Below are 24,092 nucleotides of genomic sequence, written 5' to 3'. Positions count from 1 at the left end.
CCCCAGGACATCTCCTCTTTCAAATACCTAACTGATGCATTTTCCTGGGAGAGAAAAGATGGGAAAAAATTTCCAGAAACCTCATGGTGGGTTGACTCTGGCTGAATGGTAGGCACCCATCCAGCCACTCTATAATTTCCTCTTCTTAACTGGACAGGGGAGAGAAAATATAACAAAAGGCCCTCAGGTCAAGATAAGGACAGTGAGAGATTGTTCACCAATTACTGCTATGGGCAAAAGAGACTCAACTTGAGAAAAATTAGTTTATTGCAAATCAAATTAGAAAGTGTAATGAGAAATAAAACCAAGTCCTGCAGCACCTTCCTCCACCCTTCCCTTCTTCCAAGGCTCAGCTTCACTCCTAATTTCTCTACCTCTTCTCATCCAGCAGGGAGAATGGGGGTTGTGGTGAGTTCATCTCACATTGTCTCTGCTGCTCCTTCCTCCTCAGGGGGAGGACTCCTCACATGCTTTCCCTGCTCCATTGTGGGGTCCCTCCAAAGGAAAGTAGATCCTTCAGAATTTCTCCAACGTAAGTTCTTTGCAAGGGTTGTTCTTCATTAAGCGCTCCAGCATGAATCCCTATCCATGAGATGTGGTCCTTCTCCAATGAGGGCTCCTCTCTCCACAGATTCTGTCAGGACAGATTCTGCTCCAGCACAGGCTTCCCTTGGAGTCACAGCCTCCAGACATCCCCCTGCTCTGGCGTGGGCTCCTTCAGGGGCTGCAGGTGGATCTCTGCACCCTCCCTGCCCTCCAGGGGCTGCAGGGGCTCAGCCACGGAATCTCAGGGAAATCCCAGCTCTGGAGCAGCTCCTGCCCCTCCTTCTGCCCTGCCCTGGGTGTTTGCAGAGCTGCTCCTCTCACATTCACACTCCTCTCTTTCACCTGCTGTTGTGCAGTATCTTTTACACTTTCTTAAATATCTAATCACAGAGGTGCTACCAGTGTTGCTGAAGGGCTCAGCCTTGACCAGCAGCAGGTCCATCGTGGAGCTGGGGGAGGCTTCTGGCATCTTCTCACAGAAGTCACCTCTGCAGTCCACCCCATCACCAAAACCTTGCCACACAAACCTAACACTCCTTTAATTCAAGTTTCTCATTTCATTTTCTACAGCTTCCTAAACACACTTTACTCCCAAATGACCACTGGCAGAATGACACCAACAGGTTGATTTAACAATAATGATAACAGTTTCTTGCGTCTGGCATGGAGATTTTATAGATGTCTGAAGAACAAAGAGATCCCTTCTAACATACACACCTCGTTCTGAGCTTGCAAAATATTTAGAAAGGGAAAACTCTGAGACTTCTTTCTCCTTTACCAAAATACGAAAGGACCCTTCAGAGGATTGTGTATTCCCTCACCAGGCTGTGCACATCAACACCAGCAGCATCAGCATAGAGTTCAGGCACCACTGGCTCAGGCACCTGCAGCACTGTGTGCCCATTGCTGGTCTTCATGGCTGTTTTCAGGGAGCACAAGAGCTGTGCTGGGGAAGGCCGGTCAGCTGCACTCCACTGCCAGCAGGACCTCATGATGCAGTACCTGTAAATCATGAAATGATGAAATTATGCCTTCATGCAAAGAAATGTACCTGAGATCTTCCCTTTGGATACTTTGTTCTCTTCAGAGAATATCCTATCACTTTGAAGAGAAAAATCATTCCCCAGCAGTGCTGTACCTTGTAAGGAAGCACTGGAGCAGCAAATTGCAAGGGCACTTAAGCAAACAGAAACAAGTGTCATTTTCAACAGAAGGGAATGGAAACAAGTGTCATTTTCAGCAGAAGGACAGAAAGCTTTTGGCCACAGAGGATTTTGCAGCAGAACTCAGTAAGGAGATGTGACAGACACAAATCTCCTCGGCTAACAGATTACTCTCAGTATAGTCTAGACTTAGAAATCTTGTGTAAAATTTCATTTTCTATGTCCAATTTTCATTTAGCTCTGCCAACCTCACGTTCAATTGACCATAAAGAGAGTGGCTTACATGGCTTGCTGGCAGCTCGAGGGCTGCTTCATAATGTTCTGTTTCTGCAGGTAGGATAAGATGTCAGAAGGTGGCACCTCAGGATATGGTGGAGCACCTGGAAGGGCAAAAGGAGCAACAGTAGAAAACTTTATGGCAGTGGTTGGAAAGAGCAGCTTCTGTGCAAGACTGCCTTCCTTCCCTATCAAAATCTGGGGTTTTTTTTACCACAATTCACAATAACAGAAGGTCTAAAAGGAATTGATGAAACTTTGCAAATTGGAAAAAAAGAAGGTGCTTATTTAAATGGCCCAACTTTACATTCCAAAAGTTAGAGATTTTGGGTCTTGTTAATTTGCTGCTTCCTCACGTATTTTTTTTTTTTAGCATTAAATCTTCTTACCTAATGTAATCATTTCATACAGTAGAATTCCAAAAGACCATCTGCAAGAAAAGAAAACAAGGTGATGTTTTTTGCTAGGTGATTAAAACTAGGCATGGCCTGCAGACAGGAGAAAGAATGAGCTGTAAAAGTGTAGCGTTATGCTGAAACTAGATCTGCCTTCCTGTGAATTTCAGGACATGAAATGATACATAAAGGAGAGAAAGAAACAGGTGAACTTCTAGTCCCAACATGAAGCCATACATGTCTGCCTTGATGGTAGGGGGTTTGCTCAGGAGCCTCTCTGGTGCCTGCCACTTGACAGGCACTTTCCGTGTGACTGAGCTGGCACCGTGTGTGTGAGTTTCGTAGGCCAGGCCCAAACCACAGAGCTTGGCAGTGAAGTTGTGATGGAGAAGAACATTCCTGGCAGCAATGTCACCATGGAACAAGTTCTTTTCTTCAAGATAAGCCTAGGAAATTGGAAAAGAAAGAAAACAGGAAATTTAATTGATACAAATTTTCACTGAGTTTATGCTTGTCTTCAACACTGCTCAGCAACATAAAGGAAGCATATTTTCACAAAGCCTTTATTCTCAGTGCTTAGGCCAAGAAGACTTAAGCCACCACACAAATCTGTGTTGCAATCAAGTAAGAAGGAAAAAATGCAACCAACCTGAGCAGACTTACCAGAGCTGCTGCAACCTGCTGTCCAACCTCATATACCTGCCTCTCAGTGAGGTCATAGGGGACACCATTCATTGCCATTACATCCTAGACACAAAATAAGAGACCTAGGTTCAAACAAATGCCACAGCAGTAGTATTGTGGGGAATGTTTCCTTCTAATCTATCTAATCTTATGCCCCTCTTTCTCACAATTGCTCATAAATTGACTGAAATGTAGGAGGATGTGGATGGGTGATGCTGAGGGTATATTGAGTAAGACAAATATATTAGAGATACTAGTGGGCAAATTGACACATGAGGAAAAAATTAATGTTAGACAGAAATTGTCAGAATGACAGTGAAAAATGACAATCCACACAGATGAATGAAAGTTATATTATAAATTAGAATGATGAGTAGAAAACCACATTTCTAACACATGAATTTGGCACCTGGTACGAGACTAACAGTCCATCTCTCCAACCGCCCTGCCTGTTACAGTGAGAGATGAGAGAGAGAATAAGGTAAACACACAATGTTCTTCCTGTGCCATTTTACAGCCCACAGATACATTCTACTTAAAAACTTCGTTAGATGGTTACGGCTTCAACATGTTCAGTAACCTTTGGAAGGTTACCGTCCATAACTAACCTAATATGAACTGTCAGTATATGGTGCCACACCAGTCAGTGGCAAAGACATTCCATTAGTCAAATCCTCAGATCATGAAGAATCACCTCCATTTGTTTGTTTTGAACATGACATCTACTAGCTTTATCTCCTACCACCTGGACCTTCTGCTGAACAGGACAGGAAGCAATCCTTCTCTATTTAGAGTTTCAGATGTAGGAGTGATGGATTTAGACAGTAACAGCAGAGTTTTGTTTCTGTGCCTTTTGTAACAATGAGCCATAGAATCAGAATATGCTGAAGTGGAAGCGACCCACACTGAGTCCAACCCCTGACCCTACACAGGACATCCCAACAACCCCACCCTGTCCCTGACAGTGTTGTCCAAACACTCCTGGAGCTCAGACAGCCTTGGAGCTGTGACCATTCCCTGGAGCACCTGTTCAGTGCCCCAGCACGCTCTGTGGGAAGAATATCCTCCTGCTATCCAGAGCCAGATATTTAGGCTCTTTTTTAGCTTGAGTTAACATTTTCCCTGGACTGCATATTTTCATACTATCAGACCTCATCCCACCAGATTTTACCCCTCATCAGCAATGGGCAGACATGAAGCCATCATTCATACATAAGAAACTTCTTCCTGTGGATTATTTCATTTTTAACTATGCTGAATTTTATCTGTTCTTTTTATTGGCAAGTCTCTCAATCTTGGATGATCCTTCTGCAATTCCTTTGGTCTGCCCTTGGCTTTACTGGCTGGAATCATCAGCAAATATTCTCACGTCATTGTCATCCCATTTTTAGGTTATTAATACATGAAATGAACAGCACTATGTCCTAGATAGCTGACCTCCCTTCAGTGCAAGTGCCAACCTTTCATTCTTATATTCTATTTCCTGTCTTTACCAATTAGCTATCATCCCATGACCTTCCCCTGTGTTGTAACTGCTCTGCTTTCTTAAAAGCATTTGGAGTGAGACATGATTTAAAACTTTAGGAATTCAGGTGGATTTATGAATTCATTCTCATTCCAATGTCTGCAATGCCCTTCAATGGTCTGCCAAGTAGGACATGTGTAGAACTTCTTTGGAGCACGGAAATAGTTTTGATTGATGTAGAGGCATGCAGGGAGAGATGAAAAAAAAAAAATTTTGACTTATGGATAGATATGTACCTAAGGAATTTAAGAAGCTATTCTGTCATCACTTCTTTTGACTCACCTTCCGACATGTCCACAGAAATGTCAGCAGGTCACCAAGAGACACATCTTCCATGATCATATACAGTGGGAGCTGGTCTACACAACATCCAACCAACTCAACCAGGTTCTCATGATGGCCAAGGTTTTGATGGAATTTAATCCTTCCCAAGAAATCCTTCACTTTCTGGGGACTAGCTGGATCTGAGAGAACAAAAGAAAACAAATTGAAAACAAAACAACAACAAATGGAAGTAGCAAAGAACAGGTTGAGAGCTAAAATCAACATGGTCAGCAATCTGTAATCCTACCAAGACATTCCTACAAGAACATCTTGGACTTACTGTACTGAACACAGCTTGTTCTTGCCCAGAACTGATGGCAACGCTCTGCCCAGCACCATGTCTGGGATACAGAGACTACCAAAGTGGATCCTGACCACAGCCCATACCTTGCAAGGCTTTCAAAACCACAGCCTTAGTCTTCCCAGAGCTCCCAGTTTCCAATTGTGCTCTGTAGATGCTCCCATAGGCACCAAGTTTTATCAGCTGCAAGCTGTCTGGTAAGAGTTTCTCTCGTGGTATCTCTAATTCTTTCAGAGTCAAGGACGCAGAATTTAGCAGGCTCTCCACAGAGCTCTCATTTAGCTGGATGTAGCGGTTCTCTGTTGAGCAGGGTTCCTGCTGATTCTTTCTTGTCACTGACAAAAGCAAACACATATGATGCATAAAAGCAGACAGATGAACTCTTGTAATAGATGGCAATGTTCATCCTTCCATGCTCTTTAATTTTTGCTCCACAGTGTTTCAGAAATCAGGGCAAAATAAGGAACTGTTATTTTATCCTACTTAACCTGGCCCTTGAAGACAACAAAGAATTTATCTCCCACTCTATTTGATGAAAACACAGAAGCAGTCTAGAAATTTCCCCCATATTTAACTACATAACCTTTATAGATAAGACACATTTGTACTTCATTCCATGTGCTCAAGCAATGAACATTTTCTTTTATTACCAGTTCTCAATTATTTCTCTTAATATAGGCCCAAGATCTGTTTCCCTCTACATATACAAAATTAGTTCAGAACTGTATTTTCATTTCCACACAGCCACATGTGTGCCAACAAACCTTCCCCTACCCCATCACCAGTTCTACTTCACCCTGTTCTACTACCTACTACCCCCCTCACCCTGTTCTACTTCATGTTATCTCCATAGGAAGAGGGTGACAGGAGCTTGAAACTAAATTTCTTAAATGGCAGTACAGAAAACAGATTAACTAGGTGTAATCTACACCAAAATTACTAGCATTCATAATTACGCCAGTAAAACTCCCCTTGCAGCAGCCTCCAGGAGCTGTTACACAAATACACTTTGCAGCTCTTGTGATGTTACCACAGCACATAAAACAGCCCACATGGCATGATGCTTTAGATTTTCTCAGGTCCATCTACACTACAGCTTCCACCACTGCTGCTGCAAAATGAAGTAAATCAGTGTTCACAATTTTTCTAATGTTTACTGGATTGCTGAATACCACTCAGGATCCTTATAAATGGTTTTGCCTAACAGCTCAAGTGATGGCGAAATGGAATTGGCTTCTGGCTGTATTGGCCATATTGTATTGGCTGAAACCAATACTCTTTCCTCTGGCTGAAAAGCATTTTTTTACCTTGGGTTCTGGCTGGTGCTGATTGCTCCTGCTTTGCTCGCAGGCCACGGCAGTGGAGCCAGAGGATCACACTGAGCACAATGACAAAAAGTCCCACCAGGAGAACTGGGACAACGATCACTTCCGTTTGATGTTCACGCACAACTGCCAGCAGAGAAAGAAAATGGAAAACCAAGGAGTAAGCAGCACACGGGTTCTGTGTAACCATGTAGCAACAATCCATTTCAGTAACTTTCAGCCCCAAAAGTGTGTGCTCCATCCTCTGGAATAACTGAACACTGTTAGTGCTGCCACCTTATTTTTCAAAGGTGCTGAGTACCTAAACTGTATGTTTAGTATGAAGTCACTAAGACTCCCACACCCAACGTCACTTATTTAGATGCTTTAATATGCAGGCCAGGAATTGTAGCCATTTGAAGTCACATCCACCAGTGAAACAGAAACAGCACCGGCAGCAGGACAGCAGGGAGATGGGACAGGCTGGATATTGCTGTGTCATCATGTGCAATTGCAGCTCCAGCTCCTTCCAGTAACATTACAAAGAGCATTTTAAAGGAAACTAGGTGTGGTCACCTTTGGAATTTGACTGGAAGACATTTCAATTATCAAGGCTTGTGAGGGTAACTATCTATCTTTCTCATATCTCCAGATTTGGAGGTGTTTAAGACCATTTTTTCTGTTCCCAAAGATGGCAGAAAGTCATGAAATCAAAATCCCACAAAACTGGTCCTTTGGGAAGCTGCAGGGAATCTTTAATGACTGCTGTACACCTCATTCGAAGTAGTAATTCTCTAAAATGGCTGAAATTATGTGAGATTAATCCAGCCACAGAGGCTTCATCCCCATAAACATTTCTTCCCTGAAACACAACGCAGGGAAAGCTCCATCAAATCTTTCTGTGTGGGCTGGGATGTAGTGGAGGAGAAGAAAGGGCTTGGCACACTTTTTAGTGAACCTGGCCTTCCTGCAAGCATGTGAAATCTTATTAAAGGAATGTGTGAATCTTACCACATAGCTTGTCATTGCTATTGCACTCCAGCAGCATCCGTGAGAATCTTTTCCCATCCCCTGCCATGTTCAGTTACAAGCAAGCAGGCCTCCAGCCCCCACTTTCTGCACAGACATAAAGAATAATAACAAAGTTTATTGGGAGAAAGGATGATGATGAATGAAGAAGTGACGTGAATAGGGAGCTTTCTACCCCTTACAATCAGTGGCTGCAGGGAGCAGCACTGGGATTTGAAGGCTTGCAGAACGACACAGGACATCCACTATCACATCCTATGGATTATGCCCTGCATGACCAGAGAGAATTTAGGGTTAAGCTTGTTCTACAGTGCTCCACAAGCAAATGAGGACCCCTAGTCCTAAAGGCTGGCATATGCACAAAAATCCATAGATAGGAACCTAATTATATTTAAAGAACATCTAATACCCTCCTAGCTAACACATTTCTAAGATGCCAGAATGGCTCAGCATTTTATCTTCTGGTCTATTACAAGTGAACAGATCAGCAGCATGCAGAGAAAATGCCATTCCTGACTACAGTCCTTGCCACAACTCCTACTGTTGCTGTACAAAGACAAGGAGAAAAAAGAGTTATCATTAGGGCTCTCTGGTACCAACTCCTGAGCACTGCCAAGTCTGTAGGTATTCTGAATACAACATCTGCAATTCATCTGCATTTGTAGCTGAAAATCCACAGCCTGTACAAGCATGCACCTTGTTTAGTCATTGCTTCTTATAAACATTGCCAAAATGTAAGACTTAACAGCTTTGCAAACAGAATTATCTAGAACATTTTATTGTAACTGTGACTTTTATCCTGTAAGCACCTACTGTGCTTTCAGCTATGAGTTTCAGGCAATTAATTTCAATGGCAAATATAGGGCATTGATTTTATGGAATTTGGTGATGAAATGTTTAACAATTTATTCTCATGCTTAAAATTAATAAGTGAAAATATTCTTTACCAGTTGCACATCAGAGACAGTGGAGAGAGGCAAATGGAATATACCTGTGTTTTAAGGTATCACAAAACGTCAGTTTCCTTTTTTTATTTAATTTCATTCTTAATGTGCTAGCAGATTTACCTGGTTCCAAGGTTGGCTACACCAGGAATCCAGTCAAAGGAGTAATAACACAGCAATAATACCAAGTTTTCAGGTACACTCTGAAAGCAAGCACACTGAAACAACCCACCTCAGCTCTAACACACACACACACACAAACAAAAACACACACAAATACACAGGACCAGTCCTGGCTTCCTTCATTCTCAGGTACACACAGACTTCAGGACCATTAGCCAGCAGTCATATTGTCTAAGTCATGAACAGTCCAAGCTCCATCTTAAAACTTGCCAATGGCTTTGTACAGGTGCTTACTAGAAATGCACACTGACATTCACAAACCATGCATGCACAGGCACACAAAAGCACATACACTCCCATTTGTGCTTACAGAGAGTGCAGCAAAGATCCATGGAAAAAGCTCTGACACAGCAGCCATGTCCACACTAGTCCCTCTTTATAAAATGGTTCCTCCCTACTCTTCATGCACCTCCCAGCAGTGATGCCAGTGGGTGGCACTCATGTTTTCCAACCACACTCAGGGCAGAACCATGGGATCCAGGAATGAAAACACTGGCAGTCACTGGCACTTTATTTGCTCTGGCACTCCCATGTGCTGCAGTTTCTTATGGAGGTGTAAGCACTGGGAAAGATTGATTACAGAAGCCCACTTACACTCTTTCTTTCTATCCTCTCACAATACTCAGCAAGCAGAAAAAGAAGTTTTGCTCACTGTGGTAATTCTGAAGTACCTTTCAGTACTACTTTTCAGGCCAAGACTAAATAAATTCCTGTACTAGGCTTTTTCTGCAGCTTACTTGTCTAACAGTAACATCACTGCAGTTCTTACATTCCTATCCTCACAAGGAGAATGGTAACTCAGAAATCCCACAGAACTCACATTATACATTTAATATTTTTTGCAAAGGGAGATACACAAAAGCTATGTGGAACTAACGTGTTTATGTGCATACTCAACACAGAGCACGACTACTGACAGTGCTCAACTACTTATTTTAGTAGATGAAGATATTTTTCCAGTACCAAGACAGGATAAAGGAAACAAAAGTATCTTAAAAGGTTCAAAATCTGTACCTCACTGGCATTCTGATTTTCCTTGCCTGGGGATTAACACTGTACCAAGATCAGTGCTGTCTAGATCATATGAACATATACACTGTGTTACTTCAATTTAGAATTTGCATGAGAGAATTTGTGCAATTTTAACTAAATGTCAGATTCTTTATTCCACTGGATTTTTTAATATTCTTTTACACAGACTGAATCCACTCACTAGAATTCATAGAATTGTAGAGATTGGAAAAGATCATTAAAATCATCAAATCAAACAGTCAGCCCAGCACCATGTTCACCACTAAACCATGTCCTCATGTGCCACATCCACGGGTGTTTTGTACATTTCCAGGCATGGTGACTCTACCAACTTCACTGGGTAGCCTATCCCAATGTTTAATGAATCTCAGCAAAGAATTTTTTCCTGATCTAATATAAACATCCCCTGGCACAGCTTGAGACAATTTCCTCTCATCCTGTCCCTTGTTCGCTGGGAGCAGAGCCTGATCCCCCCCAGCTGTCCCCTCCTGTCAGGGAGTTGTGCAGAGCCAGAAGGGCCCCCCTGAGCCTCCTTTTCTCCAGGCTGAGCCCCCCCAGCTCCCTCAGCCCCTCCTGGTGCTCCAGCCCCTTCCCCAGCTCCGTTCCCTTCTCTGGACACGCTCCAGCCCCTCCATGTCCATTTCTTGTCCTGAGGTTCCCAGAAGTGCCCCAGGATCTGAGGGGTGGCCCCAGCAGTGCCAGCCCAGGGGACAGTCACTGCCCTGGCCCTGCTGCCACACCATGGCTGGCACAGCCCAGGTGCCATTGGCCTCCTGCCCCCTGGGCACGCCTGGCTCCTGTCCAGCCGCTGTCCCCAGAACCCCCAGGGCCTTTCCCATCTTTCCAGCCCCTCTGCCCCAGCCTAGAGCTGCAGGGGGTTGGTGTGACCCAGGGCAGGACTGGGCCCTTGGCCTTGTGGAATCTCAGAGCACTGGCCTGGGCCCATGGATCCAGCCTGTCCAGATCTCTCTGCAGAGCCTTCTGACCCTTCTGAACCCAAATCCTGATGTCAAAGCTAAATATACAATGAAGACCACAGTACCTAAAAATAGCAGAAGCAGCTGCTCTTAGACAATGGGAAATACAAGGCAAAACCTTAGCAGAAGTTGAACTACAGTCACCTGCAAACTGCTCCTAGCAGGCTGCTTGGTGCACTACACGTGGCACAGCAGTTCCACAGCCTGGCAGCAGTGCCAGGTTAAATAGCCCCCATCCTACACCAACACTGCCTCTCTGCACACATTTGCCAACAGGATGAACACTTGGGGAAAAGGCAGCATTTTGTTTCCAGCTGTGTTTGCTTGCCAAGCTGTTTTGCTGCCCTGGCAATTTAGACAAAGCACAGAGGGCAACACAGGGACAGGAATAAGCAGCTAGAAGGTGGCAGCTGTGGGAGCTGCTTAAACCAGTTCAGGAAACCCAAATAGCGAATGTGAATGTAGCTGAGCTGAATTAAGTGTTCACCAATGCCAAAAGAAGGGATTATCTCCTGTCTTTGCTGTCTTCTTATTGCTTGTTTTGCCCTCAGTTGTGCAATTGATCACATGGTAAGTTGATTCAAACCACTAACCAAGCAGGAAAAATCCACTGCTCTTTTGCCATGGTGATTTCCTGCCATTTTAGTGGCTGGTATTAGTCAGGGGTGAATGGCTAATTCATCTAAAGCTGCAGTGTGAAACCACTCCCTGTGTCAGCACAGATCCACAAGCACTGTGTGCCAGCAGAAGCCTTACCATGATTTTTCCAGTCCCCTGTCATTCATTCTCAGATGGATACTGTCCCCTTAGCAACAGCAGAAGCATTCACACAATTGTAAAGCCCTAAAATCATCAATCTTCTCTGACATTTTATGGCCTGAAGTTCTCATTATGTTATTTAAAGTGCCAGGACGAAGACTTAAGAAGCCTGAGTGACAAACTTTGTGGTGAAGACTGAAAAGAAATATCAAGACTTAAGACGCCCATGGAATATATGGGAACAGACAGCTTGAATACTGCCCACACAGAAGCTGCCTGCTGCTTGCTCCTGCCATGTTCAGGAGAGTTAAGTTGTCCATATTCACAGCAAATATATAGTTTTGCCCCTGAATATGTCTAATTTGTAAGCTATGAGCAGTTCCTATCATCAGTGCAAACATGCAAATCCTTGTGTAATGATTAGCCAAAGGTCTAAAGAAACAGCTGATTAATTAAATACGACAAAAACAAAGGCTAAGATTCATCTAGATCTTCATTAGACCCTATAAAAAATGCTATGAGCTGACATGGACTTAATGCAGTTATTTCTCCAGACATCCTGTCCCATGTTAATTGCATACCACTTTATTATAAAAATATTCTTACACTTGTTTTCCATGCACCAACTGGGAGGATGAGCCGTAATGTGACTACAGGCACATAAAGAACAGCTGAGTAATTCAGTAACTTCAGTCCAGCACACTGCCTGACTGAAAAAGACAAATCCTTAAACCTTATGTCTTCTACTCAATTCCCTGCAGTGGCAAAACCTTGCTCTCCAGCTTTGACCATTACTATTTCACTGCTGCTTTTATTATTTCCCTCCTCTTTTATCTGACCTTTAAACACGATCAACAGTCAAGGCTTTGGCAACTGCTCTGCACAAGCGCACTGTGCTGGCTGTGCAGCAGGAAGGGAGAGCAGCCACCAGGGAACTGCAGGAACCAAAGCAGCAGGAAACCACAGGTGTGGGCAGTTGTGGACATTGAATGTCAGAGAAGAGGGAGGAATAAAGCACCATTGTAAAGCAAACACTGAAAAAGAGATTTTTTTTTTTTTTCCCTGCCATGTCCACCGTTTACTAAAAGCAGCATCCAAAACAAATAAAAAATGAGCCTGACAGGTTTCAGCCATCCATTTGTTAGACTGCATATTCTGTCTCTTCTGCCAGTAGAAGACCTTATAGAGACTATTTCCAACAGACCATGTCACTTTTGCAAGGTTTCCCTGGCCCACGGAGCCACCTCATCTCTCACTGCAAGGCACCTGTGGGTCACCAAGCAGCATCTTCACCTGTGCTGAATGGGAAATTCTGATCAGCCACACCAGAGTCCCTTCTGCCCCTGAGAACAAGGACTAAAAGTAATATCCTGTGGCTTGCTGTAGCAATGTCTCAGCTGTAAAGATTTAGTATTATAACTCACTTTTGAAACAGCTGGTAGCTGTAACACCCTGTAAGAAAACAGTGTTTCAAAAATCAGATACAGAAACACAATGTTTTCTCTTGGTCCAAAATTAAAAGCAATACTGGAATATCAAACTTAGGCTAGCTGCTACAGAAGCATATTAAGGGAGTGGAAGAAAATTAGGCTGACCACTTTTGAAGAGCTAGACCACAGAGAAAACAGCAAATAATGAGGCCCATGCTGCTATTTGAGCAGGTGGTTACTTGGAGGAAACTTGGCTTCCTTTCAATAGAGCAGGAAAAACAGGCAAAGTTAACAGTCACTACTGCACTGAAAAGTTCTTACGGTGCTAGGTTTTGCTTAGATCATCTACAAAAATTAATTTATTTGTGCTGCATAAGGAAATCTAAGTACAGAAGTGTGAAATGGTACAGAACCCGAATAAGGATTAAGACAAAGATATTTTTTCTAATGCAGACATGGACTACTATAATTTCTGGAAAATTAACATATATCTTCAACATTCCCAATGAACTAAGGCCACCCAAAGTAACTCCTCACAGGTAATCTGAAGAATGAGTTAAAATAATAAAAAAAACCCCAAGGAGTACATTATGCTGAAGCCCTTAATGAGCAGGCCATAAAAAGTCTAGAGGCCAAACTTTCAACAGTACACTATTATCTATGGCTTCCTTTCATGAAAGCAAAATCATATACTACTTTTGAAAATGTGTCCCTGCTGACTGAGCTCTGATTTTGCTGGTAGCTGCCTGTATTAAGCCTGTATCAAACCCCAGCACAAATACAGAAATTCTGAAAAACTGTGACAGCAAAAGCTATGAGAGAACATGAGAAGAATGAAGGATTTTTGTTTCAAAGCACTATGCATACATATAGCTCTTGTTGTGAAAAACCAACTGTGTGATAAAAACACTCTATGACATCACATTACTGCTTAAAGGTTTCAGAAATCCAACATAAATCTGGTTTCATAAATTCACGGCCACCTGAAGCTGTGTAGATAATTTTAGTTTTAGTTTTCCAAGTTCTGGATGTTTCTTGGTGGATCTAACACAGATTTTGTTTGTAATTTAATCAGTAGCTCATGCACACACAGGTAAACACATAAAAATCCAGATATCTGCACCACTTTGGGTTAGAGATCACTGCATTACAATCAAGCAACAGTGATGGGAGTAAAATAGTAATTAGTTCTGAATTCAGCCCGAGGCATGTATTACTTAACTAAAGACTGGACATATTTATACACACATGCATAGCATCACCCTGTTTCAATGAACTGAGACTAATTTTATACAAAACTTAATTACTTGGTTAATTTCTTCCTCTTTAAAAAAGGCCTGTGAGCCATTTCATTCAAAACAGACAGCGTGTAGAGGACATCCCTCTTTTATTTTTTCCTCAAACCCCAACACCATTATGATCACAGAAATGGCTGTAAGTAGCTTCACTACCAGCAGTAAGCACATGCACATATGTACATGCACACACACAGACATATATACTTTACAGTACAGCCACCTTCTAATTCAGGTCACATTTATGTTAATAAAAGTATTTTAAGAAATAAATATTCATGGGCTGATCTTCCAGAAGTGCTTTCTCTCACTTACCTGAGTGACACCATGTCCCTTGCCCTGCGGTTGTCTTTTCCTGAAGCTCTCCTGCTGCCGGTTCCCAGTTTGTGAGGCCACTCCCAGTAACTCTGATGATTACCTTTGGTAGGGTTGTAATTCTTATGATTAAGTTCCTCCTCACTGATTTTTCTGCTCCAGTCCCGCCCAGCTTCGGCTCCTTGCTGCTCTAGGTCTCCCCAGCTGTCTCCCCAGGGATGTCCAACACACAGCTGACAGTAAGGCACACACTTGCAGAACAGGTCTGTCTGGCTTCCACACACCTGCTGCTCATGGGCTGACTACAGCCACAGCAAAGAGCCCCCAGGCAGGCACCTGCAGTGGGTTTGAAAGGCACACCAACACAGATCAAGAGGGACAGATTATGTAATGAACAGAATTCATACACTTCTGGGTACAGGTTCACGTTTAAAAGAATGGGCTCTTGGAACACAAAATCTGTACAAAACCCCCAGGATTCCAGAGGCTGAAAAAGCATTCAGAAAAAGCATTGAATGAAAAAGCATTCCAGACAGGAACACAGTCTGCAAATGAAGAAAGAGATAAAAGACTAATGATATCAAAACATGCTACAGAAGATAGCAGAAACACAGGGTTTTTCACATTCTGCCTTGCCCCTTTGTGTCCCTCCTTCTCAGGCTGTCCATGCAACTTTGGAAAGTTCTGGCAGAACGCATGGACAAACAATATTCCTAAACTTCCCTGTGACCTTTTCCTGCCATGATGCCCTGGGGGGTCTCCATTGTGCTCCACTGGTGTCCTCAGCAGCCGTGGGGTCTAATCTTCATCACACCTCTGCATCTTAGTTCTGGGGACTTTCTTCCCAACCAACGCATGTATGCAAGCCCCAGCTGTTGGTCTGCCCTCCCCTATCACTGATAAATCTTGTATTAAGAGTTTCAGATTCATGAGTCCTGCTTATGTGAGTATACACAAGATTATTTGCTTATATGAGTCTACACAAGATTATTTGCTTACCTACTTCACAGGAGTGAGAGGCAGTTGCATTTCAAGAGTAAACAACAGTTCTTGTTGAGAGACAAACTTCATTTCACACTCAGCAACTCGATGCAGGTGGATTGGGGAAGATGCAGCAGATGATGTTATCTCTGCCAACTTTTTTGGCCAAACTCATCTACTCCTATTAACACTGTGTCACTGCATATAATTATGTTGTTGTGGGGAAAATTTTAGTTGTGGCACAATCAATACCTTCAGGTATCAAAAACAATAGTTAATTTAAGAGACACTTCTCATTAGCGTTATTCTTCCAGCTGTCATTAACCCATGTGTGCAAAATGGTGAAAAGCAGGAGTGATTCTTTTATTGTTTGATCTCTCTACAGACACTGGCAGGAGTGGGCAAAGTAGTATCAGCAAAATAGTCCTGTGATATGGATTTTTATTCCCTGAGAAACCAGGAGAGACATTTTCTAGACTGAAAATTTTCTTGAAATAGAAAGATCACTACAGCTTGCAGAATGTAGGCCTAGACTCTGATTTCAGCTTTTCTCTCATTCTGGTACTAATTTGCATTGACTCTCTGTAGTGTTTTCTCCATGAAGGAGCAGGGGATCTGCCTTATACCTCATTCTCCATTAAATAGCAGTAAAATGCAAATAACAGCTCCTCATTTAAATGAGTTCCTTACTGAAATGAGTTACATTCCACAGGCACCCTCCTCAAGGGCACCTGGAGGAAAACCTATTCAGATTCCTTTTAAAAAAAATGACAACTGAAAATCTTCCTCCTTTCAGTTTCTACACCTCCCTGCCGTGGAAGAGAGTGTGAAAGGCAAAGGGTTAAATATTCAGGGTAAGCATATGCAAAAGCAGCAATGGCTGCAGCTTTTAATTTCCCTCACCAGCTCCCAGTCTGACTGGTTGGATAAGACATTTTAATGGTTCAGAGTTCAGGCTTCAGTCTATATAATCCTCCTCATTCATCAATGAGGAGGCCTTTCCTCCTGCTTAGTGAAGTGACAGAAGTCATTTATTGTCCTGTGAAAAACAGACTTTTCCTGCTATGTCTTGTATTGTATGCGCATCCACAAAGAAAACATTGCCTGTTTAACATCCTCTATCCTTCTCTGTTTTTTCCTTATGATTAAGCACAGCAGACTGGCAGTTTTATTAACATAACCACCCTCTTTATCTCCAAGACTGCCGGAGCACACGTAGAAACCATCCTAACCATGCACAGCTGCTGCACCATAGCCTCAAGACGGGTTCTGGGACTAAGTAGTGAACTTATTATTTTCACCTTCTAATATAAGACTTAAAACTGTGGCTTATAGCTGATAGACTGTGACTGACCTTTTGGTCAACATAAGCCCACAGAGGTGTAGAAACTCGGAAGCTAAGGGGCTAATGTGTAAGTCTCAAACAACAACAGCCAGGCAGCTGCAGAGCCAAGCAAGGATCGTTGGTAACAACATACTGTGAGAAAGAACAAGATGTGGCTGGGGAAGGGGCATGCAGAGGAAGGACAGCACTTTTCTGGGACACACACCCTTGATGTAGTTTCTGTAGATAAGCACAACATGGCACAGCAGAGGGATGATCTTAAAGCGAAACAAAACCTCCCATCATTATCCTAAGCATCTTATGATGCTCTGCCTCATGAGCTTTGCCTCTCAAAGTAGCAGGTTTTCTTAAGAAAAATTACAAGCCTATTTTTTTTATGGCAACTCTGTTGTGATTTTCAGTTCAGCCCTGAAGTATTTCTTATTTGAAATTCCCAAAGGTTCCACCATATGAAAATAAATAAAGTAGAAAACTGAAATGACCTAATGATTAGGCATCAATCTTCATCAGCTAGCTGAAGATCCAGTAATTTGCTAGCACTTCCTTTATTCAGGGATTTTACTCAGCTGCTTTAGAATCCCTGCAAAACTTTAGCGACACAATGCTCTGTCTGATAAAGTTGCATTCATGCAACTTAGGTGAATAAATACTTGATTTTATTTTGAAAACAGAGTCTCAGCTTCAAACCAGCTACTCAGTTGGCAGTGAAATGAGTGGTGATTGCAAGAGATGAGCAAGTCTGCTGCATAATGAGAATACTAATATACCAAATAATTAAAAACAGGACTAAGTTTGTGTTTGTGAGGATGAAAAAGGATAACAAGAGACAGCCCAAACCATCCAAGGTCTGGATATTGATCTGGAATGGGACATGACTTGGACCATGGACAATTCAGAAATGGGACTCTGCTATAAACCAGATAATTCGTATCTATTAACTCTTGACAAACCTTGAGTCTTGTCTCCAGCAAAAAATCTAACCTGATTTTGCCTAGTACTGCAAACACCTTCTCCAGCTTTTTTTGTTTCAATGACACAAAGGACATAGAATCACAGAACAGTTTGGAAAGGACCTTTATAGACCATGCAGTTCCAATCCCCTGCCGTGGGCAGAGACACTTTCCACTAGTCCATACAGCCTGACCCTGAACACTTCCAGGGATGGGCATCCACAACTTTCTCAGGACAGCCTGTTCCAACTTCTCACCACCCTCAATGGCAAGTATTTTTTCCTTATATCCAATATAAACCTACTCTCCTTAGGCGTGAAGCTGCTGCTCGTTGAGCTGCCATTGCCGGCCCTGGTCTGACGTCTCCCTCCATCCCGCAGGCAGGGAGAGACTCCCTGAGGAAAGCAGCAGAAGCTCCACGCAGCTTTAAACTCAGGGGTTAAGAAGAACTTTTGCGTTACTGTCAGGACAGCCCCTGAAACAACCTCAGCCCATCGGGCACGGCAGCTCCTGCGGCCCGGCGCGCCCGGGGGCCGTGCGGGCCCGGGCTGGCGGCGGAGGGCGGCCCTGCTGCTGTGCCGGGGCTGTGGGCACGGAGGGCCGCACCTCTCCTCCTCCGGGCCCGGGGATGGCACCGCGCCGGGGCTGTGGGCACGGTGGGCGGCACCTCCCCTACCCCGGGCCCGGGGATAGCACCGCGCCGGGGCTGTGGGCACGGAGGGCGGCACCGCCCCTGCTCCGGGCCCGGGATGGCACCGCTCCGGGAGCGGTGCGGATGGAGGCCGCGCTCCCCAGCACGCCCAGCCCTGTTCCGTTTGACATCCTCTGTCCTTCTCTGCTTTTTCTTTATGGTTACGCACGCTGAAAGGCAGCAGACTGGCAGTTTTATTAACATAACCATCCTCTATCTGCAGGACAGCTGTAGCACACGTAGAAACCACCCAGACCACACACACGGCTCGGTTGGATGGATGGGCAGAGCCCAATAAGATGATATTTAATAAGTCCAAGTGCCGAGTCCTGCATTTTAGCCACAGTAACCCCCTGCAACGCCATAGGCTGGGGACAGTGTGGATAGACAGTGTCCAGGCAGAAAGGGACCAGTGTGCCCTGGGCAAGAAGGCCAGTGGCATCCTGGCCTGTGTCAGGAATAGCGTGGCCAGCAGGAGCAGGGAGGTCATTCCACTGTACTGGTGAGGCCACACCTTGAGTGCTGTGTCCAGTTCTGGCCCCTCAGTTTAGGAAGGGCGTTGAGAGGCTTGAGCACACCCAGAGAAGGCAACGGGGCTGGTGAAGGGCTTGGAACACAAGCCCTGTGAGGAACGACTGAGGGGGCTGGGGGTGTTTAGCCTGGAGAAAAGGAGACTCAATGGTGACCTTATCACTCTCTACAGCTACCTGAAAGGTGGCTGCAGTCAGGCGGGGTTGGTCTCTTTCTCCAGGCAGCAACTGACAGAACGAGAGGACACAGTCTCAAGCTGCATCAAGGGAAATATAGGTTGAATATTGGGGAAAAGTTTTTTATAGAAAGAGTGATAAAGTACTGGAATTGTCTGCCTGGGGAGGTGGTGGAGTCACCATTCCTGGATGTTTTTAAAAAAAGACTGGATGTGGCAATCGGTGCCATGGTTTACTTGAGGCGTTAGGGTATGGGTTGCACTCGATGATCTTGAAGGTCTCTTCCTGCCTAGTGATTCTGTGATTCTGTCTGTGATGCCGCACAGAGCCGGCCGCGGCGGCGCTGGAAGGGATGGGCAGGCGGGACACGGAGCCGGGACCCGGAGCCGGGACCCAGAGCCGGGACACGGTGCCAGGGCACAGCCACAGCCACAGCCCGGCGCCGCGGAGCGCCAACCGCGCCGCCCTCCCGGCCGCCGAGCTCTCCCAAGAGATTGTGTTCGTGAAACACAGAATCAACCGAGCTCGTGAGCCCGGGCAATGAGCGGGCGGGAGGGGCGGGCACGGCGGCCGGGCGGCGTTTGGTGTCGCGTTACCGCCCGCCCCGTCCGTGAGGGCGGCCGGCGGGGCGGCCCCGGCGCCCCCGGGGACGCGGCCGTGGCGGCGGCCGAAAGGTGCCCGTAGTGTGGGACAGCGCCCCGGCCTGGGCTCTAAAGGGGGATGGCCGGTTAACCTCAGTTTTACCTCGTTGTACGAAGAGACACTTGGAACACCTAGCGTCCGAGGTTTGCCGCCGGTTTACAATGCTGTAAGGCCATTACAAACCACCGGTCGCGTTCCTTCCGCACGTACCTGCAATAAACCCCGGAAAACAGATACCCACTGAGTCTGAGAAGTCATGGGATAAAAACTCTGCAGTGTGATCTACACTGAAGCACTTCCGTCTCTTTCTGCACAGTTCCGTCCCATCCATTGATGGTTTTCAGAAAAGGAAATTAAAGGCAATACTTTGTGTTACGTTTTCGGTGAACACTATGGTTCTAAAACTCTGGTTTTGCCCCAAGCACTTTTACATCCTAGAATTTAATTCTCTACAACTAAGCAGAGCTTAGGGAATCATAATCACTTATCTGCCTCTATGGTGACAGAACTTCGTGTTTGTACTTAACCTGTCTGGAGCCTGCAATTGTGAAATAAATACTGGTTACAAATGGGGATTTTACGGCTAACTTTGAAAATAAGGAGTTGCCCTGGGTCAGAGTATTTGGGAGAGAAGCTGCAAGACAACTGTAGCAGGGTAATGAAGTTTGCTAGTGAAGAGTTTGACACAATGATCTTTTATTACTGATACAAAAAATCTTTATTTTGCACAAGCACAGCATATTTTAGCTTATTCTTTCTACTAATTTCAAAATGAGTCACAAGTAATATGCAGCATACAGATGACCAGTAACCTTAAAGTCAGATTCTTACTGAATTCACATGTAGATCTTAAAAGTATATGCTTTTATTTTTTTATTGCTATGTTACTTGGTCTCAACTATGAAAATCAACTCACTTTAGAGTAAAATAAAGAAGGAAATTCCTGGTTTCCTTATAGATGGCTGAATCAGAATCTCAGGAAGGAAACGATTATAACAGGGGAAGGATGGTGGAGAACATTAAAACAGACATGGAGGAACTTCTGGAGGAAATGGAAAAACTAACAGGTACAGGTCTTTATTAGGAATTATATGGATTTTTCTACTAAAGACACTGAAGATTTATTTTTATATTTATTCTGTAAACTTCTGTGGGATAGAAATGTAATTAAAACAATCACCGTCAACTAATGCCCTGGTGTTCTTAATTGTGAAAAAGCATGCAGATCATTTAGGTGGTTCAGATGGCTCAGAATTAAAAATCAATAGGTGATGATGCATACTTCAGAGTGTTGGTTAAAAAATGAAATATTACTAAGGTATTTAATGTATAATTGTTAAAATATAGTCTATAAAATGAGACTTAATTCTAAAAAATGGATACATATCACCTCTCAGATCAGTGTACTATAGTGAATTCTTGGTAAAATAAAAGGGGAAGTAAGTAAGTGTACATTAGTGTATAAGTGCTAAAACTATTTGCTCAGCTTTATCAGATACTCTTTGTTTCAAAATCAATTCCATTATTTAAGGTACTGATTATTTCAAGATCAATTTCATTACTTAAGTTGTCCTAAAAATATTTCATTTCTGTTGCAATCTCCTTCATCTTATTCTTCCTCGCCTAACACAAGCTGTAACCGGTCTGGAGGCAGGACTCCTTATATAATATTCATATATTTTAGAACACTCTCTTGACCCTTTCCATTTAATTACCTGTTTTGTGGTCATTTTTAGTTGAAGTGTCCACCCTTGTTTCATAATTTACATCAGTGTACTTTCATTATGAACTATTTTGAGACATTTATAAGAAGTAATACTGAACACTCCATTTAATCTAGTATTACTGTAGGCAGTTTCTGTTTTATTTTCCAGCCTTCTCTGAGATCCAAAGTGATAATAATTCATTTTATTAATTGAATTTGCTTATTGAATTTATTTATTGAATCAGTCCTTGCTGTTTCCTGGCCAGAAAACAGTAATAGGTGTTGTGTTTGCAGTGCGTGCAGCCTGGATGGCTTACAGCTACACGGCCATCCAGAGCAACGCAGACCTGTCCAACGCCATGCAGCACTCAGAAGATGCTTTCCTGATGTGCAAAGAGCAGATGGAGAAGAAATGGCAAGAGGTGCTACTGGAATCTAGAGGTGAAAGGGAAAAAAAGGAATAAATTGAACTTGGTCATGCTGCCAGAATGACATTCCTTGGAAAATCACTTAAGTCCTTTTTTCTCTCAGCTTTGGAGGTTTCACAGGCACTGTGGGAAATGGGCTTTCCTCTTGCTAAGAACTACTTATTTGTGAATGGCTGTGGAATTATTTTAATGAGATTACACATATAGCTTCATATAATTGAGGGTAAAAGGCAGCAATGTGTGTATTTGCATAATGCCCATCAGTAATCCTGGTAGAGTTTGCACACACAACTGACACACCCTCTGACCTTTTCCCTGGAAGATCATACTCCATGGTCAGCATAACTGGAATTCTTAGAAACCTGAACAAACTGGGGAGATGGGGAGCAGGGCTGATGTAGAGGACCAGCCTAATGACATTGCACTAGTCCATGCCTTTCAAAGAAAACTGAAGAATTGCTTACTTTCCCAAATGAAACACAGGTTACATTCTAGATCTGCAGATAGATTTAGATGGTTTTATTTAGTATTGTCATCTAGATGTTCAATTACACAGTTTTATTATTTAGATAGATCATCTATAGTTGTTTCATCTTCTTCCATTAGATTCTTAACCATTTCTTTGAACTGATTTCCCCAGAAAGATTGTTCCTCTCAAACCCTCTGAAGGTGGCATGAAATAAATTTTTTTTTTACCATTATAGACTGCAGTGAGTGTGGTGGCATTGCTGCAGAAAATACTACCCATGTTATAAAACATGCTTTTCTCCATACATTCTTACTGTAAAATATTAGAAAAGGACTAAAAAATTTCTTCTTTAGTCAGGATGTAGATTAAGAGCAGCACCTCATGGTTTGTGGTTTTACATAAATGAGTAATTTATCAGAGATGGAATTAACTGCAATAAGTTTTAAGGATCTTACCTTTTATTCAAATCAGTCTCTTTTAACTAGAAAGTAACCACCATGCAGCAAGTGAGAGCACCTCCATCTCCTCTGAAGAGGTAATGATTTAAATCACATCTAAATAATCCCTGAAAGTTTGCCAATGTTTAGGCTGTGTATTTCTTTGAGAGTGGTTGATCTAAATTCAGACAAAATGTTTATCCACTGAAGTAAAAAATACGCAGACAATTTAACTTCGGGTGTTTGTTTTTTTTAATACCAAGTATTTCTAGAGATACAAATGGTAAGAACAAACTTTGAATTCTACACTTGACTTTCCCATGGGTAGGTCTTCACTTCTCCCCAAGATTTTCTTTGCAGTTATGTGATGATTACAAGAGGAAAGTTAGGGATGGGCAGCAGTGCTTATTCCTAGAAAAACTATACAGCAAAATATTTATATTTTTACTTTGCTATTTTTATCCTTTATTTATTTACTGGGTTATTACTCACCATCTACCCTATTTCAGCCCCCCTCGAGCCTGCAGCAGACCCCAGATAGCCCACATTGCAACACCTTTATTTCTTGTCACTGGGGTGTGTCCATGAATTTCCAGAAAAAAATTAAGTGGAGTAACAGCCCCATCTAGTGCTCACATAACTGTACCAGTAAACTGGATTGCTGACATCTCTTAACTCCCCAGCACCCATTTCCTGTGATGAGAAGTGTCAGCAGTTGTGTGGGGTGTAACGCTGCAATGCTTTTACCACTCATGACACAGCAAAATTTACTGATCTTAGTTATGCACTGCACCTATTGGCAGATCAAGAAGCTGATGTCCAAGAGTAATCTATCCAAGAGCCATCAAGTGGAGCCATAAATATTCTCAATACTCTGCTTTACAGCATTGAGAATATTTTAGAGTATTGTTTCCATTAGCAGTTTCTTACCAAGAAACACATGAGACTTATACAAAGCCTCCTGTATAATTCTGATGGAAATTCTTCTGGTTCAAACTGTGCCCTTCTTTCCAGTGTAAAACAACTGAGAGTGCTGAAATGAGAACATTTCACACTCAGGCATCTCAACCTTGTCAGAACATGTCCTAGAGCTCTGTTCAGAATATTTATTTCATTTACTATTACTGCCCTCCAGTCCTTTATTATAGCCCAAATTACCTCAGAAAGGCTCAAGAAACCATATGAGCTGTTTTACCTTATAACATATTTTCAAAATTTCAGTCCACATTCTTGCAGCAATTTTTCCTGAAATTGA

General features: G+C 43.2%; 2 protein-coding genes across 3 annotated transcripts; one reads left to right on the top strand and one right to left on the bottom strand.

Moving 5' to 3' along the window:
- Window positions 1-249: 249 nt before the first annotated feature.
- Window positions 250-14,580, bottom strand: STYK1 (serine/threonine/tyrosine kinase 1). 2 transcript variants are annotated; one of them, XM_059472429.1, is made up of 11 exons: window positions 14,483-14,580; window positions 7,530-7,634; window positions 6,522-6,665; window positions 5,301-5,549; window positions 4,872-5,053; window positions 3,044-3,127; window positions 2,618-2,826; window positions 2,375-2,415; window positions 1,993-2,089; window positions 1,368-1,548; window positions 250-634 (listed from the first exon to the last, which is right to left on the bottom strand). In XM_059472429.1, the coding sequence occupies exons 2-11, from the start codon at window positions 7,594-7,596 to the stop codon at window positions 464-466; spliced, it is 1,425 nt and encodes a 474-aa protein (XP_059328412.1). In that variant the 5' UTR covers window positions 7,597-7,634; window positions 14,483-14,580; the 3' UTR covers window positions 250-463. The 2 variants fall into 2 exon arrangements, with proteins under 2 accessions (XP_059328412.1, XP_059328413.1); XM_059472430.1 differs by having other exon boundaries at window positions 250-1,548.
- Window positions 14,581-19,787: 5,207 nt separating this feature from the next.
- On the top strand, window positions 19,788-22,664 carry SYCE3 (synaptonemal complex central element protein 3). The gene is made up of 3 exons (XM_059472898.1): window positions 19,788-19,964; window positions 20,757-20,865; window positions 21,798-22,664. Exons 2-3 carry the CDS (start codon window positions 20,757-20,759, stop codon window positions 21,965-21,967), a joined length of 279 nt encoding a protein of 92 aa, XP_059328881.1. The 5' UTR covers window positions 19,788-19,964; the 3' UTR covers window positions 21,968-22,664.
- Window positions 22,665-24,092: the final 1,428 nt, after the last annotated feature.

Source organism: Ammospiza nelsoni, chromosome 5 (assembly GCF_027579445.1).
Source record: "Ammospiza nelsoni isolate bAmmNel1 chromosome 5, bAmmNel1.pri, whole genome shotgun sequence".
In the NCBI taxonomy this organism is placed as follows: domain Eukaryota; kingdom Metazoa; phylum Chordata; class Aves; order Passeriformes; family Passerellidae; genus Ammospiza; species Ammospiza nelsoni.
This window is presented reverse-complemented; position numbering and strand designations above follow the sequence as displayed.

Coding starts and splice junctions, on each gene's coding strand:
- STYK1 (XM_059472429.1), bottom strand. CDS start 7,596: ATGGCAGGGGATGGGAAAAGATTCTCACGGATGCTGCTGGAGTGCAAT. Junction 3,128..4,871: donor TTCTGTGGACATGTCGGAAG/GTGAGTCAAAAG, acceptor TTTTGTGTCTAG/GATGTAATGGCAATGAATGG. Junction 2,416..2,617: donor CCTACCATCAAGGCAGACAT/GTATGGCTTCAT, acceptor CTTTTCTTGCAG/ATGGTCTTTTGGAATTCTAC.
- SYCE3 (XM_059472898.1), top strand. CDS start 20,757: ATGGCTGAATCAGAATCTCAGGAAGGAAACGATTATAACAGGGGAAGG. Junction 20,866..21,797: donor GGAAATGGAAAAACTAACAG/GTACAGGTCTTT, acceptor TTGTGTTTGCAG/TGCGTGCAGCCTGGATGGCT.